Source organism: Arachis ipaensis, chromosome B05 (genome assembly GCF_000816755.2).
Source record: "Arachis ipaensis cultivar K30076 chromosome B05, Araip1.1, whole genome shotgun sequence".
NCBI classification, from domain to species: Eukaryota; Viridiplantae; Streptophyta; class Magnoliopsida; order Fabales; family Fabaceae; genus Arachis; species Arachis ipaensis.
Genome location: NC_029789.2, coordinates 135231241 through 135251742, shown reverse-complemented (window position 1 = coordinate 135251742; position 20502 = coordinate 135231241). Strand labels below are relative to the sequence as shown.

Sequence of the window (20502 nt, the reverse complement as noted above, 5' to 3'; positions counted from 1 at the left end):
AGAATCACAAGAACTCATGTAGAATAAGGGTTATACTCCTGTTCCACCCAGATTTATAAGATTAAGAGCGAAAATAATCTTTGGAACTGAATCAATACATTAATTAAAATAAGGGTTAAGTATGGTTTTGGTCCCAAAGGTTTTCAGCCAGAATCGAAATCGTCCCTCGTCTAATTTTCGATTTAGAATCATCCTTAACATTTTTTTTCGTATTAAAATCATCCTTTTTATTTTTTTTCTCATAATAAGACTTTTCAAAAGTTCTGGGTCTTACACTCCACATCCACCTCCACCTCCACCTCCACCTCCACACAGAGAAGCAGAAATAGAAAATCAACAAATTCAAGAACAAATTTAACACAAGCAGAAACAGAAAGTAACAAATCAACAAATCAGCAACAATAATATTCCACAATAAATTTCACAAAAAATTCAGAAATTTCACAAAAAATCCAATTCACAGAATTCACAGAAGAAGAAGAAGAAGAAGAAGAAGAAGAAGAAGAAGAAGAAGAAGAAGAAGAAGAAGAAGAAGAAGCGGCGGGCAGTGGGCGGCAGTGCGGCAGCATGGGCGGGCATGGCGTCCCCCTTCTCTCCCTCCTCGCCCCCCTTTCTTTCTTTTTTTTTTATTTTATATTTATTTTATTTTAAAATTTTATTTTTTTATTAAAATAGGGGTAGTTTAGGAATTAAATTAAAAATTTTATTTAGAAGGACGATTTTAATACGAAAAAAAATGTTAAGGATGATTCTAAATCGAAAATTAGATGAGGGACGGTTTCGATTCTGGCTGAAAACCTTTGGGACCAAAACCATACTTATCCCTTAAAATAAAAAAGCATTAATCTTAATCCATAGAAATAAACAGAGCTCCTAACCTTAACCGAAGAGGTTTAGTGGCTCATGACTTACAGACAAAACTAGGGTTCTGAAAGTCTGCAGAAGAAGAGAATGTTCGAACCTAAAGGGTGAATCTTTTCCCTTTTATATCTAACCTAATTTGATTCGGAAAATAAAATATTAAATCCTAAAAATAAAAGATATTGTTTGCAAATAAAAATTACAAAAAGAAAATAAGATATAACTAATAAATGCTAAATCTACTTGAGAAGCCCAGAGAGAGAGTGAATTCGGTCAGCACTGCTAGTGCTAAACGCCAGATGGGCATTTAGCGCCCTAGAGGGGGCAGCACGTTGTTGGCTTGTGTCCCTTGCTAGCGCTAAATACCAGTTGGGCGTTTAGTGCCCAGGGGGTGCTGCCAGCTTTTTTCCTTTTTGCTCCAAACTTTGTCAAATTGCTCCGAATTTCACCTGAAATTATAAAAATACTAAAACAACTCAAAGGAGCATCCAAAGAGGATTTTTGTACTAAAATACTGTGAAATTAAATAAAATCTAATAAAAAAAACAACTAGAAAATGAACGAAAAAGGGTACAAGATTCTCACGCATCACAACACCAAACTTAAACTGTTGCTTGTCCTCAAGCAACCAAAACAATATAGGACTAAAAAGAGAAAATGCTTAAAACTTGAGTTGTCATTTAAGCTCGGGTCTAGTTACTGAGTGGGGCTAATGACACTTTAACTCTGAATAGCTTTGACATCTCACTATCCTTTGAAGTTCAGAAATATTGATATCCTTCAGAATTAGAACTCGGAAGATATTATAGATTCTCTTCTTTAGGTTCTAATTGATTCTTGAACACATCTTTTTCTTTCTTTTCTTTGGTGCTTTGCACCTTGAGCCTAGCCGTGACTCTAAGTGTCTTGTCTTCAAGCTTAACTTGATACAAGAACACCACAAGTACTTAACTGGGGAACCTTTTGAGTTCTAATTTTTTTTCTTCTTATTTCTCCCTGACAGTGGTGCTTAGAGCCTTTGGCATACTCTATAACAGCAATGGGTCACAACTTTAGGTGCTCAGTCTCAAGGGTTACTTGACACTTTCATACCACAAGCATATGGTTAGGGAAAACCACTCTTTTGATCTTTAGATCAGTTTTAATCCTCCTAGCTGTTGATACTCAAAATCTTGGACCTTTTTCTTTTGATTTTTCTTTTTCTTATTACTTTTTGCTATTTGTTTTGCTTCAAAAATCAATCTTTTTTCTTATTTCATAGAATCTATAATACTTCTCTAAGTTACTGTTCTTTAAGATTGTGGTTGTACAACTGATTTAGCATCATCTTCAAGCAGGATCTTGTGCATACACTTGGTTTGACTAATTTCCTTCAGGTCACTAATGATCCACCCAAGAGCCATTTTATGACTCTTGAGCACAGCAAGTAACCTCTTCTTCCTCAGGCCTCAAGAAAAAGCTAATAATCACTGGATATGAGTCATGCTCGCCTAGGAATACATATTTTAGAGAGGGAAGTAAGGGCTTCAACTCAAGCTTTGGAGCTCCTTCCTCAATACTAAGCATATGGGATACCTTATTCTAAAGCAATCTTAAGCTCTTCAGATTCGAACACCTCTTGAACAAGTGGTTCAACAAGATCTACTCTCATACATCCCTCAGAATCACTAGGGTGTTTGAGAGCCTCAAGCACATTAAGAACCACTTCTTCTTCATTGACCCTCAGGGTTAGTTCATCCTTCTGTACATCAATCAGAGCTCTACCTGTAGCTAAAAAGGGTCTTCCAAGAATAATAGAGGCATTTTTGTCCTTTTCCATATCCAGTATCACAAAATCAGCAGGAAAAATAGAGGGTCCTACTTTCACTAGCAAATTCTCAGAAACTCCAAGAGGAAATTTAACTGAACAGTCAGCAAGTTGAAGAGAAATTCTAGTGGGTTTTACCTCATCAATTTGGAGCTTTCTCATCAAAATTACTTAATAATTCCTTCATAAACTTAGCATAAAGATGCATTTGCTCAAGAGCCTCTGCAAAAGGAATGTTGATTTGAAACTTTCTAAAAACCTCTAAAAATCTAGAAAACTGCTTGTCTTTGGAGGCTTTTTGAAGTCTCTGAGAATATGGCATCTTATGCTTGTACTCAGGAGCCTTAGGTAATGCCGGATGTGTATCAAGAGTGACCGGAAAGGGGTTGTTTGCACGCCTGGGAGGGGGTGTATTCTACCTCTTCTTTTTTCTCCTCCGGAGCTTCTTTTTCCACTAGCTCCTCACTAACTGTAGCTTCTGAACCCGCCACTTTACCATTTCTCAAGTGAATGGCCTTGCACTCCTCTCTTGGATTTACCACTATATCACCAGGAAGAGTATTAGGAGGCCTCTCAGGTACCTGCTTGCTCAACTGACCCACTTGTATCTCCAAGTTTCTGAGTGAAGCTCTAGTTTCTGCATAAAACTATATTGATTCTTGAAAAGTTCTGCAACAATAGATGCTAGGTCAAGCGCATTCTGAGGCAGAGACTGGGATTGTTGTGGCTGAGAGGGTTGGAACTGACGGTTGTTGAAATTATTTTGATTAAAACTGCCCTGAGAGCTATTGTTGAAATTCGGCTGAGGTCTCTGAGATTGTTCTCTCCACCCAAAGTTCGGGTGATTCCTCCATCTCTGATTAAAAATCTTGGAATAGGGATCATTATTGAGATTTTTGGAGGAATTTTTCATGTAATTAACCTGTTCAGGAGGGAGTTGAGCACAATCATAAGTCTCTCCTTGGTTGGAACAACCACTCATGTCATAGGATGTATCTTAAGTATTAATAGCTGAAACTTGTATCCCACTCAAGTGTTGAGTAATCATATTGATTTGCTGAGATATGGCCTTGTTCTGGGAAAGGATAGCATCCAAGGTTTCCAACTCCATGACTCATTTTTTCACATAATTTCTCTCAAAAGAGTACAAGTATTGGTTATTAGCAACCATCTCAATCAACTCATTAGCCTCTTCAGGGGTCTTTTTCATGTGAAGAGATTTACCTGCAAAATTATCAATGGACATTTTGGCAGTCTCAGAGACTCCATCATAGAAAATCTACAATTAAATCTAGTTAGAGAACATATCAGGAGGACACTTCTTGAGCATCAACTTGTACCTTTCTCAGGCTTCATAGAGGGATTCACCATCTCTCTGCTTGAAAGTCTGAACATCAGTCCTCAGCTTAGTTAGCTTCTGAGGTGGAAAGAATTTGGTCAGAAACCTGTTGACCACCTTATTCCAAGTATCCAAGCTATCTTTTGGTTGAGTGGCAAGCCATTCTTAGCACGGTCCCGTACAACAAATGAGAAGAGAAGTAGCTTGTAGACATCATGATTCACTCTATTAGTCTTCACAGTATCACAGATTTGTAGAAAATTAGATATGAACAAGTTTGGGTCTTCCTGCGGGAGTCCATGAAACTGGAAATTTTGTTGCACCAGAGTGATCAACTGAGACAGCTCAAAGTTTTTTGTAGGCACAAGGGTTGCCACAATACTATTCCCATAGAAGTCAGGGGTAGGTGCAGTGTATGAGCCTAAGGTTCTTCTAGTTTGCCCATTTGCATTCGAAGGATTAACAACATTGGCATTGACCACATTATTGTTATTAGGCTCCATAGTGAATTCTTCAGCTTCCTTCTCAAAGTTATCCTTGAGGTTCTCCCTGGCTTTATAAGCTCTGACTTGTTGTAAACGCTTTTTCAGAGTCCTTTCAATCTCATGATCAAATTCAAGAAGAGGTTATTTATTCCTGTTCCTACTCATAAACAAATAAAAAACAAGAAAGGTAGAAATCTCTACGTCAGAGTGAAGAGAATTCCCAGTGAGGCAACCTGAGTAAAAGAAGTAAAATTAAATGAAGTGAGCAACTACCAAAATTTTTGAAAATAAATAAGAAAAACAGACTAACCAATTTGAAAATCAAATAGAGAAAAGTAAACAAAAATTTCAAAAATTATTAAATAAAAATTACTAAGGGAACACTAAACTTAATTTTGGAAATTAAGAAAAAATAAATTAAGCTAAATTAAAAAAATTTAAAGAAATAAATAAAACAAAATTAAAATAAAACACCTGATCTAAGTAATCAAACAACTGGTAGTTGTCAATCACAGTCAATCTCAAGCAACGGCGCCAAAAATTTGGTGCAGAATTCGAATGTCCACAAACTAACCGGCAAGTGCACCGGGTCGTACCAAGTAATACATCAGGTGAGTGAGGGTCGATCCCACGAGAATTGATGAACCAAACAACAATGATTGGGTGATTGGTTTAGTCAGGCAAGCAGAAAAGAGTATTTTGTAATTTTAATTGCATTAACAGTAAATTCAGAGAATTAGAAGACAAACAGTAAACTTGGTGTGAAAATTGTGTGAGAGAATAGTTAAGGTTTCAGAGTTGTTTATTTTTCGAATCTCTATTTTTTACCAACTATTTTAATCATGCAAGATTCAATTCATGGCAAACTGTAATTGACTAAACCCTAATTCCTTAGTAATTTATTAGTCTCCTTTAACCTAATCAACTGCCAATTCCTCGGTCACTTGATTTCTAATTAAAGGGTTAAGTTCAATTCTGGTTTATTAGCCACAGAAATCCTAATTATCCAAATATAAGAGGATTATGTGTCACATATCCCGTTAAGTCCAGATAATTAGTGATTTAAGAGAAATTGTTTTTAAGCTGTTGTCCAAGTAAATTGCTTTTCCAAGGTTTACAACAACTCAAATAGAATAAGGATTATTCTTCTGATCTACCCAAATCCTTAAGATGAAGAATGAAAACAAATCCTTGAAAATGAAATCAATATATTAATTAAAATAAAAGAATAATAGTATTAATCCATACAATAAACAGAGCTCCTAACCTTAACTGAGGAGGTTTAGTTGCTCATGGATCAGAGAGAAAACAAAAGTTTGAAAAAGTGTAAACTGTAGAATGAGGTCCGCAGGAGAGAAGAGAGCCCGAAGGGCTAAATCTTTTCCTTTTTATATCTAACCTAATTTGATTTGAAACTAAAATAGAATAATAAATTCTAGACCTAAAAGATTTTGTTTGTAAATAAAAATAACTAAAACAAAAGAAAATACAACAATTAAAAGCTAAACCAACTAAAGATGCTCCTTCGGGTGAAGAGTGATCCGTATTGTTGGTGCTAAACGTCAGGCTTGGCATTTAGCGCCCTAGGAGGCAGAAAGCTTCCATTCATTTCTGGCATGCCGGCGCCAAGCCAGTTTAGCGTCCCAATGGATAGAAGCCTTCCCCACATTGCTGAGTTGCTAGTGCTAAATGCTCAGGTCCGCGTTTAGCGCTAGCTTGGCAGATTCACAATTGTCCTCTTTTCTTACACACGAACTTTGCCAAACTGATCCAGACTTCACCTGAAATAATTAAAATACCAAAACAACTTGAAGTAGTATCCAAAGAGGTTTTAAACACTAAAATAGAATTAAAACTTATTAAATTCTAACTTAAAATAAACAGAAAATGAAGAAAAGATGCTCACGCATCAGTGTCGTTTTACAAGTTCTAACATGGCATTCGGTTGTCCATGTCAGCGTGCTTCAGTAATGTTTTTGTGCCGAAAGTTGTCTCAGGGATTAATGTGAGTCACGTTTGCAAAGTTTGAAGATTAAATAAAGACAATTAAAACTTCAAAGATAAAATTAAAACTCTCGAAGTTTAGAGACCAAATTGAATATTAAGTCATAATTGTTTCATAGCTTACACAATCAGGAGGCAGGTAACCATTGCCTTCCATTTTCGAGAGTAAAGTTATCGCTTCGTCCAATAAACCTTCTTTACAAAGTCCGATGATCATAACATTATAAGTCCTAACTTGCAGACGATAGTTTTTTATTAGAAACTGCTGAAAATACTCTTTTGCTGTGTTTAGTCTTCCACATTTGCACAATCTACAAAGAAGAATATTGCACATGTGTACACATCTGGAGTGATCCCTCTTTCAATAACTTTCCCAAACAATGCAATTGCCTCATCAAGATGTTGGGTTTTGCATAAACAATCCAACAATGTATTGTAAGTGATCAGATAGGGTGATGACCAGTGCCTTGCATCTCATCAAGAAGATCTTGAACCGATGATATTCTCCCTGATTTGCATAAGCCATGAATAAGATAATTCTAAGTTATATTATCAGGAACTAAACCTTTTTGGCGCATCTCAACAAAGAGTGTGTAAGCTTCATCTATTAATTTATTCTTATAATTTCCATTAATCATGATGCTATAACTTTGAATATTTGGTCTCAAACCTGTTCTCATCATATCATCAAATAACACTCTTGCCTAATTCACATCATTTCACATCATTTCTCCTCAAGTATCCATCTATCAAAGCACTGTACGTAACAACATTCAATTGATTATGGCATGTATCCAACATCCTACTAAACAAATTTTGGGCTTCAATCGTTCTTCCTTCTTTACAAAAAATCGTCGATTAATATGTTGAAGGTATATAAGTCTGGCTTAATGTTTGTTTGTATCATTTCATCAAACAATCGAGTAGCTAGCTTTTTCTAGTTGACTCAAACAGAAGAAACCATGAATTAAAGAACTATAATTAACATCAGGAGAAGTACTCCTTTCAATCATTTTACCAAACAAGTTGGCAACCTCAGTTACAAGCTCAACTTTACATAATACATCAATATTTTAATTTTAATTTTTTTTCTTTTATTTAAGGGTTTAACCGTAAGATTTTTTGCATTATCTGTGGATATCCAACCTACTTCAACTTGATTGGAGCGGAATGTCAACCTGACTCAAAATATATAGATTTGGTGCGAAGAGGATTGAACTACAAAGAGGATATACCAGAAACGAGTAAAGTCAGCTTGTGAACTAATTCAGACTTGAGTCTTAACTGTTTGATAGGCTACATTCATGATCTTATAAGGTGAGGTTAAAACCTAAAATTAAGAATAGTAAGTTTGAACTTGGATAAACTCGTGACCATACTCGAATTTTAGTTTATATTTTATAATAATAATATATATTATACGTAATAATAATATTTATATTTGTTAAATATATGAAAGGTCCTTGTTAGCCTCTTCATATAGCGGGTAATCCCACGATCACTCACCATTCAATTAAAAAAAAGTAATGTAACATGACGAACAAATATTATCTTTTTTTGCCAATATTTGACCAGCAATAATTTGCACCTATATTTACAAATGTTTTGCACATATGAATCAATATAGTTTACACTCAAGTTTTTCAAAATTTGCATACATGAATTAATAAAATTTATTTGTTAAAAATAATTTAGTATTTGTGTTGGTTAAATGATGACCAAAAATACTAAAAATTACTACTGCCAAGTGTTTCTCTTAAAAGAAAAAAAGGCTAAAACAATAGTTCTATACCAACAATGAAAAACACCTACATTGATTCAAGGATAAAGTGGTAAAATATTAATTCTAAACCATCCCAAAGTCACATGAAATCAAGAAATAGGAAATAAGCTATAGACATACACAAATAGAAAAAAAGTTTGAACGCAATTATCTTTGTCACGTCAAGAAGAATAAATAATTTTCAAACTCAGTACTTGAATCAACATTTAAACACAAAATTAATTGGATAGTCCTGTAAAAACCTATATTAAGAACGGGCACGACAACTTTAACAATTGAGACATATGAGCAGCGCCAACATCAATGAAGTAGGAAAGGCAGAAGTTGAAAAAAAGAGTTACTATTTCTGGCACACGGTGGCCAAGAAGAGGGTGGAGGAAAGAGACGAAAAATGTCACAAGAGTTGTTTAAAGTGTTTAAAGTGGCCATTTAATTTAATTCAATTGGCTTAGCATGTATTTCACATGAGTTAATAGTCAAAATCGTCCTTGAAAGATACATCGATCTTCATATTAGTCCCTGAAAGATAAAGTTAATCAAAATTGTCCCCGAAAGATGACGGACATGACCACGTTCGTCCTTCCGTCATCTCCTTCGCTGAGCTGGCTAACGTTGAGTGACGTGTTCCGTTAACTGCCCGCGTGGCACAGTAACAAAACGACGCCATTTTGATTCAATGGCCTCCAGGTCTTGATGCAATGTCGTTTAGTGTCCAGGAGAGATTCAAAACATTGCAAAACATCACCCCCTCTGTTAACAAGCATCTCACTCTGTTTCACTCCAAAACGTATCGTCTCCCTCAAGCTATGCCCTAAGTCTTTGACCCAATATTTGAACCACGCCATCAACCTTCGTCTGTGTTGGAAGACAATTAAAACAGAAGAGGTATCGGTACTGAATACAGAGGTGATCATCTCCTAGAGCAACATTGATAGTGGAGGAAGCCATCGCGACGGTTATAGGTAAGGATGAAACTTTTTTCTTGTTTTTTGAGTTATTCTGTGGCGTGATGTCTTCATAGTGGTGTGACTCATGGATTCATCTGATTCTGGGTAGGATTTGGGGTGACTAAGGGTTTGTATGACTGTTCTTATATGATATGAGTGGGTTAGAATGCTTTGCTGTTACTGGCATTGTGATGATTTGTTAGGTAGGGGTGTTTCATTTTAGAGATGGTTCTATTCGTTTGTTGCATGTCCATTTTGGATTTAGGGTATGTTTTGGTATGTTTTCCTATGTTTGTTAATGGGATTTTCGTCTCTGTTATTATAGATGGAGGGTCCTCCCATGACTTTTGTGTTTCACCATGGTGGAATGTTTAAAAACTCTATTGATGGAGACATGATATATGAACCCGATAATACGGAAGTCTTGATAGGTGTTGATGGAGACACACTTGATGTGTTCTTTGTAAGGGGCTACTATAAGGAGTTGGGATACATTGAAGCTGGAAACTGTTGGTAGAAAGCTCCTAGAGTACCCCTCTCATCTAGGTTGAGAAGCTTAGTCACAGATGGAGATTTGGTTGCAATGTGTAATGATTGTAGGAGAAACCAACATGTGATCAATGTTTACCTTGAGCACTGTATTTCATAGCCATGTATTATAGAAAACATGGTTGAGGATGTTGTCAATGTGGAAGCAGAAAGTAGCAAGCAGAAGAACTCTTCCCAAGCTAAGAAGTGCCATTCTGAACCTGTCAAGATGCCCACTACTAATCACCCTGAGTCCAACAAACAAACCCCTTAGCCCACTAAGCCAATTTCACAGCCCAGTTCTCAGCCCAACAAACCATCTATGAAGCCCAACTCTCAGCCCAAGAAACCAGCCATGAAGCCCAATTCTCAGCCCACTAAACCAGCCCATAAGCCCAGCCAAGCTACAACTCAACCCATGAAGACTCCTTCGCAGCCCATCAAACCCCACCCTCAGCCCAAGAGGGTCACCCGTTAGGGCAATACAATTCCACCTCAATCCAATATACCATCTCAAATAGTCAAGAACTCACAAGATAATAGTAATAAGAACAAAGATGGTGGCAGTGGTTGCAGACTGATCAAATTTGGAAGACATGTCAAACAAGCTCCCATCTAAGAAGAAGACAGTGACTTTCATGACTCATATGAGAGTACTGAAGATGAATTGTATAGGCCTCCTAAAATTGTAGGAGACAATCTGTATAGCAGTGACAGTGATAGTGAGACTGACAATAGGAAAGGTGGTGCAAGAAAGGACATCAAATCTGAGGTCAGAGAGAAGCCTAGGCCTCCTAAGACCATATTAGGGGACAAAGAAATAGAAACTGATGACTCTAGCTATGAGGGTTCTGAAGATAAACAAAGCTCTGACTCTGGTATGTTTACTTCCTTAGGGTTATTGGTTAATTAATTTATTTGGCAACTAATTAGGTTATCTTATGTGTTGAACTTTTTCTTGACAGATTTAAATGAGGATGATGATGACCTTGAAGGTGACTCAGATGCTGACTCATGGCATTCAGAAGATTCTGGTAAACAGTTGGACTCTGATGAGGAATCACCAACGGTATACCCTCAATTTAATGAGAAAACTAAGTTTGGGCTATTGAAATTTGAGGTTAGTATGATATTTAAGTCAAAGGCTGAATTTATGCAAGCTACAAGGGATTACACAATTCAGTGGGGTAGAAATATTTCATTCGTAAAGAATGATAAAGTTAGAGTTAGAGTTGTTTGTAAGACTGAAGATTGTTCATGAGTTGTATATTGTGCATGTAACAAACAAGACGGGTCTTGGCAAATTAAAACTCTAGTTGATAGTCACACCTGTCCAAGAAGGAGGAAGAATAGAGTAGACACCCAAACCTGGACACTTAGTAAATTAGTACCTAAGCTTAGGAAACATCCCACTATGAAGCACCGAGAGGTTTATGACTGGTTTGTAAGAAAGTGTAATGTGTATTTGAATAGCACATGTATTACTAGAGCCTTAAAAGCTGCTAGAAAGATTGTAGAGGCTGATGAAATAGCACAGTACGGGTTAGTATGGGACTATGCTAATGAATTACTGACTAACAACCCCGGATCTACAATACAAGTTGGTGTCATCCCCATGCCCGAGAGTCCACCCCTATTTGAACGATTCTATGTCTGTCTTGATGCTTGTAAAAGGGGGTTTAAGGAAGATTGTAGACCTTTGATAGGACTGGGTGGAACGTTTCTGAAGACATTGCATGGGGTCAAATCCTCACAGCATGTGGACAAAATGCTAACAATCACATCTTTGTGATTGCTTATGCTATTGTCAGTGTGGAAAATAAGGATAATTGGCAGTGGTTCCTGGAGCTACTGCACAAGAATTTGGGAGACTACAGGGAGAACAAATGGTGCTTCATCTCAGATATGCAGAAGGTAAGGATGATATTGATATACGATAATACGTTCTAAGTATCGATTTGATTTAATGAAAAGTATTTGAGGGACTATTTTGATTTAATGAAATTCTTTAAGGGACTAACTTGATTAAGTATCTTTTCGTGTGTTGTCTTCTCTGCAGGGTTTAATCCCTGCTGTTCAGGAGGTGTTTCCAAGGGTCCATCATTGATTCTACGTATGGCATTTATGGCGTAATTTCTCAAAGTAGTGGTCAAGCTGTGTGTTAAAAGATTTGGTGTGGTCCAAGGGTCCATCATTGATTCTGCGTATGGCATTTATGGCGTAATTTCTCAAAGTAGTGGTCAAGCTGTGTGTTAAAAGATTTGGTGTGGGAATGTGCAAGGTCGAGGACAACAAATGAGTTTAATAGAAACATGAACAGAGTTAAGTTGATAAATGAGAAAGCTTGGGAGTATCTTGACAAATGGCCGAAAGATGCATGGACTAAGGCGCATTTCAGTGAGGTTCCGAAGGTGGATAATATATGCAACAACGCATGTGAGTTATTCAATGCCAAAATCAAGCACAAAAGGAGCAAGTCCATCCTGACCTTAGCTGAGGAAGTGAGAAGGATCATCATGAAGAGCATGATTGACAATAAGAAGAAGTTACAGAACTATCAAGGAATTATGCCCCTGTTCAGCAAATTAGACTTGAAGCAATGACAACCTTGTCTAGCCATTGGGATCTTCAGTGGTGTGGTGATGAAAAAGAAGAGTTGTACGAAGTGCATGGCTGGCCAACTAATATGGTTGTTGACCTGGGAAAGCGCACATGCACTTGTAGGTTTTGGCAACTCACAGGTAACAATTTCAACACTTAGATAAGTTATCTTCAGTTGTGTTACACATTTTAATTAATAATTTAATTTTTTTTGAAAAGATATGCCGTGTATGCATGCAATATCATCCATATAGGATAAGAATGACAAAAAGGCTGAAGAGTACTGTCATGACTGGTTGAAGATGGAAGCGTATAGGAGGACTTACTGTTTCAATGTCAATCCGGTAAAAAGACAGGATTTATGGAAAAAAACACCACATCCTGATCCAGTCCCACCCACATTTAAACCCAAACCTGGAAGACCGACAAAAAAAAAGAAGAGAGAAGGATGAACAGCCAACTGGGTCAAAGACAAAGATGAAAAAAAAGTACAACCCAATCAGATGCATGTACTGTGGTGAGGTTGGCCACAACAAAAGAGGCTGTGCAAAGAAGAAAGCCTTGGATGCTGAGGAAAATGCCAGGCAGATGCAGCTGCAACTGGCAGTTGTTGCTCCTGCTGCAGATGGAGCTGACCCTAAAGTGAATACTATCCCTATAGAACATGATAATGCTCCAGAAGCAATAGCACCATTGCCTTCACTTCTAGCACCCATCCAACCCCCTACAACGATTGACATCAGCTAATCTGAAAGCATTCTACCAACCCAAGTTACACAACAGGTTATATAATCACTACTCAAGCATAAGAAAAATATCACCTTTAATTTATAAACTAACAAGTGCTTTAGGTATTGGCTTATGTAGGATGAAGTTGTAGCTAGGCCACCTAAATTACAAGTGATTAAAGCGAAAGCAAGAGCTAGATCCTCCCCTAAACCTATTGCAGTTGCACTAGTGGCTATCTTGGCTGAGACCATCAAAGGGACAAGTTCTGCAACTGCTAAGAAGCTGGCCAACTTTATGACTTTTGTGCCTACTCCAGGCTTCAAGCACCCAAGGAAGAATGATAAACAACATTGATTAGAAAGCAATGTATGGGGCTGCTTTAGTTTTTTTGTATAGGGCAAATGAAGTACCATATTAAACATTGTGGTTATATGTAATCTGAAAGTTGTATCTGCCCTTTTCATTTGGTGTAGCCTTCATTTTTAGGATTGGATACCTTATGAATTTGTTGTGGTACTTATCTTTCAGACAATGTGACAATTAGCCTTGAATGGCAGCACAATGTTATGACTACTTACTTTGATTACTTATCCTGTTTATGGCTTAATCTTATAGCAACAGTGATATTGATTAATTTGCAATATTCCAGAATGCCAGTAATTGAGAGTTTGGAGTTAATCTTAAACAGCACTAATCAAACATCTATTCTCATTCAATCCATCCAACTCGATACACTGTTACATTTCAACAGAATTGTGTTTACTTGGAAGTACATATCAAACAACAAAGGATCACATTAATTACAACTATCACAAACATGAAAATTATTAGCAATTTCAAATATCTAACTTCAGCTTCTAAGCTACCCAATCTCCATGCCACCTTCACCCTCCATTCATCATAGTCACTTTCAACCTGCAATTCAGTTCTAGAATTTTCCTTTGCACCACCTTCAACCACTGCTCGATAGTCATTATCATCAACTCACTTAAAATAATTACAGTTACTACCCTTCTGCAAATTGATTAATCAGAAAAGAAAACAATGAAAAACACCCAATAACACAGAACAAGATGGAAAACCTTCAACTTTTTCAACACCACTCACCCAGTACCTTGGACATGCATAGAATAATCTATCTGGGTTCTCTGCTGTCCCAGATTTTTTATCACAGCCTTCAACCCGCAGAAACATGATTCCTCATGAGTCTTCCTCCTCATTCGCATTGAAGCATTGGAACTGTTACTGTCGTGCAACCGAAAAGACACACCACCACTGACCTCCATTTTTCGTCTCCATCCTCCCAGCAACCCAACAATTCCAAGTTCTACCCAACTATGTGGCCATATGATTCTTGACCGCGACTTATTTATCAATAAATTTAGGATTAAGGTTCATCATCCAAGGGACTGATTTGAATTGTTTTAACGTACTTACCTTGTCAGCAACCCCAACGTACACGTAGGCGCCGTCCACCCGGGCAGTTAACGGAACACGTCACCCAACGTTAGCCAGCTCAGCGAAGGAAATGACGGAAGAACGAACGTGGTCATATCCGTCATCTTTCGAGGACTAATATGAAGATCGAAGTATCTTTCAAGAACGATTTTGACTATTAACTCATTCTCACATTCTCATTTAAATATTTCATGTGATATATTCCTATTATATATAGAATTACAAGGATGGGCCTAATATGCGAATGTATGGTTATTTTCAAGTTTCATTCATTCTTTCCTTTATTATTATTATTTTTTAAAAAATGTTTTACATTTGGAGAAGGGCATGGTTAATTTAATCCGCAGATTCCATGGTCTGCAATGCGTTATACGAATCCATCTCGTCCCAAACATGATCATATGAATTCAAGATCACATAGATGGTTGAAAGATTGTGATTAAGCTCATCAGTAGCCAACGGTTGATTTAATAGCATCCAATATCTGCATAAAATAAGTGGCAGAACTTGTTATGGAATCTCAAGGATGCTAGTGTAATTTACCCTATAAGGAAAACAAAAATGTTATGTGTACACCAAAAATCAACTATTAAATCAGTCATCATGTATATAAATACGTGTTTGTTTAACTCATTTTTAATTTGTATTTTATATTTCAATATGCATTATATATTGGTAACTGATTTTTTGTGTACACCTATCATGATTGTAAAGAAAATTAAGGCGAACAGACAAGTTACCTTATTCTTGGTTGGCATGTAGAAGGGCTCAAACACCAAAGGAAAAGGGGTGTCTAGACCGCAGATTCTCGCTACAGGGGCTTCTAACTATACCACAAATAACGAAAGAGACGGTTAGGAATTCGTACCGATATTGTTGAATATGGTTAAGTATGAATGCAATTTCATATACTCTACAACAATAATTTGGCTGAAGCATACCCTCGAGAAGCAGCGTTCAACAATAGAAGCGGAGATTTCAGCACCAAAACCTCCAGTTACCGGAGCTTCATGACTAATCTATACATCCCATTGAAAGCATCATGTAAGACACTCCCTCCATTCCACATTGATGGTCATTTTGACTTTTTTTGATAAAGTTATAAATCAATGCATCTAAATATAATTAATCAATGTATTTGGAGACATCTATAAATCCGGATACACCCGTTCTTTGACCGTTGAAATTAATTTACTCACAAGTAGCCTTCCTGTCTTGTTAACTGAGGCCTCCACTGTTTCCTTATCCCAAGGTATTAATGTCTTTAGATCTATCAGTTCACAAGAAATTCCTTCCTGTAAAATGTCACAATTACTTGAAAATTTTAAGAAACAAGTAATATTTTATGATAGACAAGCAAATTGTGATTTTCAGTATTTTTCTCATATTATGATTATATTTTATGATAGACAAGCAAATTGTGATTTTCAGTATTTTTCTCATATTATGATTATTTTTTCCCCAACGGTAAGTAAATTTAAGAGAGTTTCAACTACCGAATTTTCCACTGGAAAATAACAAGAAGAATCTACAGATGGGATGCTCTAAATAGTTTTATATATGAAAATTAAATACCAACAACCCAAATTGACATACTGCTCAACTACAGTTTCACTTAGACATATGTACATTGACACGACATGAAAATATGTGCTTATCATTTTGTTGCCTATTTTTTCCTATTATATATGAATTAAATACCAACAATATTCTCATGTTTGAGTTGTAATTAATAAATTCTTTTGACAGTAATCATATCTGAGTTTATTTAATACTAAATAAGTTATGAAGCACTTGCATGGCATATTGTTCTGCATCTGTAAGCTTCTTAATTAAGTTATAAACAACTTGTCATATTGGGTAATTCCATTTTTATTACTATTACACATAATAAATAAAAAAAGTACTGCCTATTGATATACTAGCACATATAAAATCAACCATACTAGGTCTTGACAAAAAATCAGCCACTAAATGAATTATTTGTATAGAATATATATTAAAATACAAAATACACGAGTTAAACTACGCATGTATTTATACATAAATACATACATAATGGATAATTTGGTAACTGATTTTTGGTGTGAACATAGCATTTTTGACATAAAATAGATGTGATATATTAGTTTCATGTCTGTACTATTTGACCACGGTTTCCAATTCTAGTCTCTGTTAATTTCTTTTGTCAATCATGGAAACAGAATCAGCTTCCCTCTGACATTAGAATTCTAAAAAAAAATGTTTTCTTCCACATGTAACTCAACCAACCGTATGATCAAATATCCCAACCCCAAATTCAATTTGTTTTCCCTTTCTGGAAAAAAATGATTGATTCCAAAAACCAAGTATAATTCTTCAACAACAACTTGCCCAACATACTGTAAACCATGGAGAATTATTGTGTGATGCAGAATGTATGTTGTAACCTATTTTTGCGCCGATGCAACTTACTTTTTCAGCATTTAGACAGGCTTGTTCCATTACAGATAATTGAGCTCCCCATCCAACAAGTGTAATATCACTTCCCTGCCGAACCACCTGAATATATGTTAAAAAAAATTATCAGACTAAATGTTTCACAGAATTATCATTCTGTAGTTATGACGAACTTCTAACTTCATTTCATGAATTTAATGCGACTTGTGTTGTACCTCTGCCTCGGATAGTGGCAACATGTAATCATCCTCTGGTACTTCTTCAACAGCCAAACGATATAGCCACTGAAACCAAGATTCAAATGATTTAATTTTCACAAGTCAAATGCCATAAAGAAGCTGAAGACATAATTCTCATGATAAAACACAACCTTCGGTTCAAAAAATACAATAGGATTTGGATCTCGAATGCAAGACAGCAATAGCCCTTTTGCTTCTCGGGGACTTCGAGGGATGACCACCTTTAAAAGAAACACTCGAGACATTTCGTAAAAATGTACCAACCATAAAACAACAGTATTCTACAATAAGATCATTAATTATATGAAATCTGTGTATACTCTTGGAAGTAAACTGCATGTAATAGGTATGTAACTTAGGTTCAAAATCGGTGATAATGGATTTTATGGGTTTCCTATTGATGGTAGCAGAAATTCCATTGTAACTTTGCGTCAAAGATGTAAGAATACATGTCATAAACAAGGAACAAGTATAAATCATATTACCATTTGTGACTGGTCAATGGATTTTAAACCATCTCTGATTTATATTATCAACCACAGGGGTTAAGATGCTCCTGAATGAAATCAGTTTTATGCTCAAGGCCTAAACAACAACAAGCATATCATTGAATAAATTAATGGTACTTCAAAAAAATTTGAGATATCCTGCCACGCTTCATCTGGGAGGTAAGATGCAGGTGCTTTCTAAATTCCATTATTTTTAGCTGTCTTAATTTGATGACTAGATTTAGGCATGCATGTTCACTATCACTTGGTCTAAACCGATGATCATCTTACACATGAAGAGGGCCTTTAAACAAGAATGAAGAAAAGTTTAATCAGCAAAAAATGAATGTATGAAAGCACCGTACTTTGATACCAGGAACATGACAGAAAAAAGCCTCAGGGGATTGAGAATGGTAATGCCCACCATGGCCCACAGCTCCATAAGGGGCTCTAATCGTTAAACCTATAGGAGTGAGTAAAACGATTTTCATGCAACAGGTGAAAATAAAAATAAGCCAGAACTTCAAACGTTAAAGCAGGAAAAGAAATTTACCACCACAATTAAATTGATTCCCACTTCGGTATCTGAATTTAGCAGCTTCGTTGACAATCTGGAAATAAAAATTGATCAATTACCTATCGAATGTAGCTTTGACTAAAACTAGCCGTGAGAGGGGAGAATGCCTGATCAAAAGCAGGAAAAATGTAATCTGCAAACTGAATTTCTGCTATGGCTCGATTGCCCTGCCATGTAAAATATAAAAGGAGTTTAAACAATTGTTACATCAAAAAGAGAAGGAGAAGGAAAACTAAATTTGTTGGTTCAAAACTAGGAAGTAAAACCATTTTAAGCTCTGAGGCTCACCATTGCCGCTAGACCAATGCCAAAGCCAACGATACCCTATGAATAGCATTTCAGCACAATTGTTTTAAATGAGTGCTAAAGGAATACTAATTACAAACAATTAGAAACATACGTAGCAAGAAAGAACTAAAGAAGTTCACTGAATCATTTTTGGATCTTCAATTGAACACATCTTCCTAGAACTGTCTAGTGAGATTTTAGAATCATAACCAATCATAAAAATTTAGAGGGAGAATGGGAATAGAACAAGAAAAGAGAAAACGGAAAGGCAACAAAGAAGTAAAGAAATACTTGTTCACATAAAGGAGTATTGAAAACCCTTTTCTTCCCAAATTTGTCTGCTAATCCTGTTGTACAACGAAAGACCCCACCAAAGCTCACATCTTCTCCGAAAACATAAGAACTGAAATCAAATGCAAGAGAAGATGAGGTTGAACATAATATTGATTCTATACGAAAAAATAATTTCGTTTCACAGTGAGAGTTAAAGATATGTAAACAGGAACTTAAAGGTGTACAAGAAATACATATCAATTTCATTCAACAATGGGATCAAATTAATCCTAGAAGAAATAAAATCATATGATTTTTTTTAAAACAATTGCCTGTCGGAAGCCACATGTTATTTACTAGACGTGTGCGATATGAGTGGATTGAATTCTTAATCAGTGTCATATTTGCTTTTAAACTGTCCAGAGGCTACATTTTCATGGAATGCATTGTTTAGCATCTTTGATGGGTGTTGGGTACAACATAGAGACTTAAATCAGTTCTTGTTTAAACAGTTTCGGGAGAAGGAAGAAAATAAAAAATTCATGGCAATTGCAATTTCTGCTACCAGTAAGGGTATTTGGATAGAGCATAATACTCACATCTTTAAGGAGTATAAAATGTTTAGAAGAGTATCTTTTCCCAAAGATGCATTGAGATTGGAGAAATTCGCTCCATTTCTATGCTGCTGCTTGTGTATTCTTGTATATCCTAATCTTTTATAATGAGGGGTATATTATGCTCCATAATTAGTATTATCCTTCTCTTGTTAATAATAATACTTGTTCTTTATGTATGTATACAAGGATAGTAGGATACAAAGCTTCATATTAGCAATGGTTAGATTTAGTTAGTCAAACCTAAAGGTAAGAGCCAATGTCTAAATAATTGAAGCTCAAAAACCATCTTCATTCTCTCTTACTTTTTCTTGGTTTCGATTGTTTACTATCGCTCTACCACTTTACATTAGCGCAGAAAGCTTATAATCAAAGTTGTTGCGGACAAAGTTTCTACGTTCTTGATAAAAAAGTTCTCTATGGAAAACTTAAGCATCATTGAATACACACTAAGATAAGTAACAATTTCATTCTCAAAATCATGTATAAATGTATTATTATACAAGAGAGTTGAAACATAGAATTTCTAATACTATTTGTTATCTCAACTATTCAATAGGATTAGCCTATTAGTACCTAATAATCACTTCTCCAATATAATGGAACAATTCTCAATATGATTTCAGTTATTACAACACAATGTTATTATTTCCCACTCCCCTCTCTGCCAACTCAATGCACATTATACACATAAAAAAAATTGCAAAATATCGAAGGACATTTTTGAGTAATGCTACATAACTAATTATTTTAAGCCAACATCAGCCAGCTTTTTTTTAAATTAATTTGTTTCTCTTAAATTCTACACCCTAAATTATAATCCTTTTGACCCTAAATCTTAATTTATAAACCTAAACACTCGAATTGAATAATGCTGACTACCTAAAAGTTAGTTCCATGTACTTTCTCTAAAAAGTCAATCATAACAATAAAAACAACAATAGTAACAATAACAATGATGACACATACCGTGGATCAGTGTCCAAAGCAATGTGGAGAGCTTGGTTAATTGCAGAATAAAGGTTCAATGATTTGAGACCTT

The 20502-nt window shown here is 35.8% G+C and overlaps 1 protein-coding gene across 1 annotated transcript; it reads right to left on the bottom strand.

Annotated features, from left to right (window-relative positions):
- LOC107644312 (2-oxoisovalerate dehydrogenase subunit beta 1, mitochondrial) lies at nt 14691–20502 on the bottom strand (the record flags this gene model as incomplete). The annotated part of the gene is given in 13 exon segments (XM_016348152.1): nt 14691–15026; nt 15283–15369; nt 15484–15561; nt 15742–15837; nt 16997–17083; nt 17197–17265; nt 17352–17441; nt 18074–18171; nt 18262–18319; nt 18393–18452; nt 18574–18609; nt 18865–18976; nt 20430–20502. Coding segments are annotated over 13 exon segments (980 nt in total), but the record flags the coding sequence as incomplete, so codon positions are not given.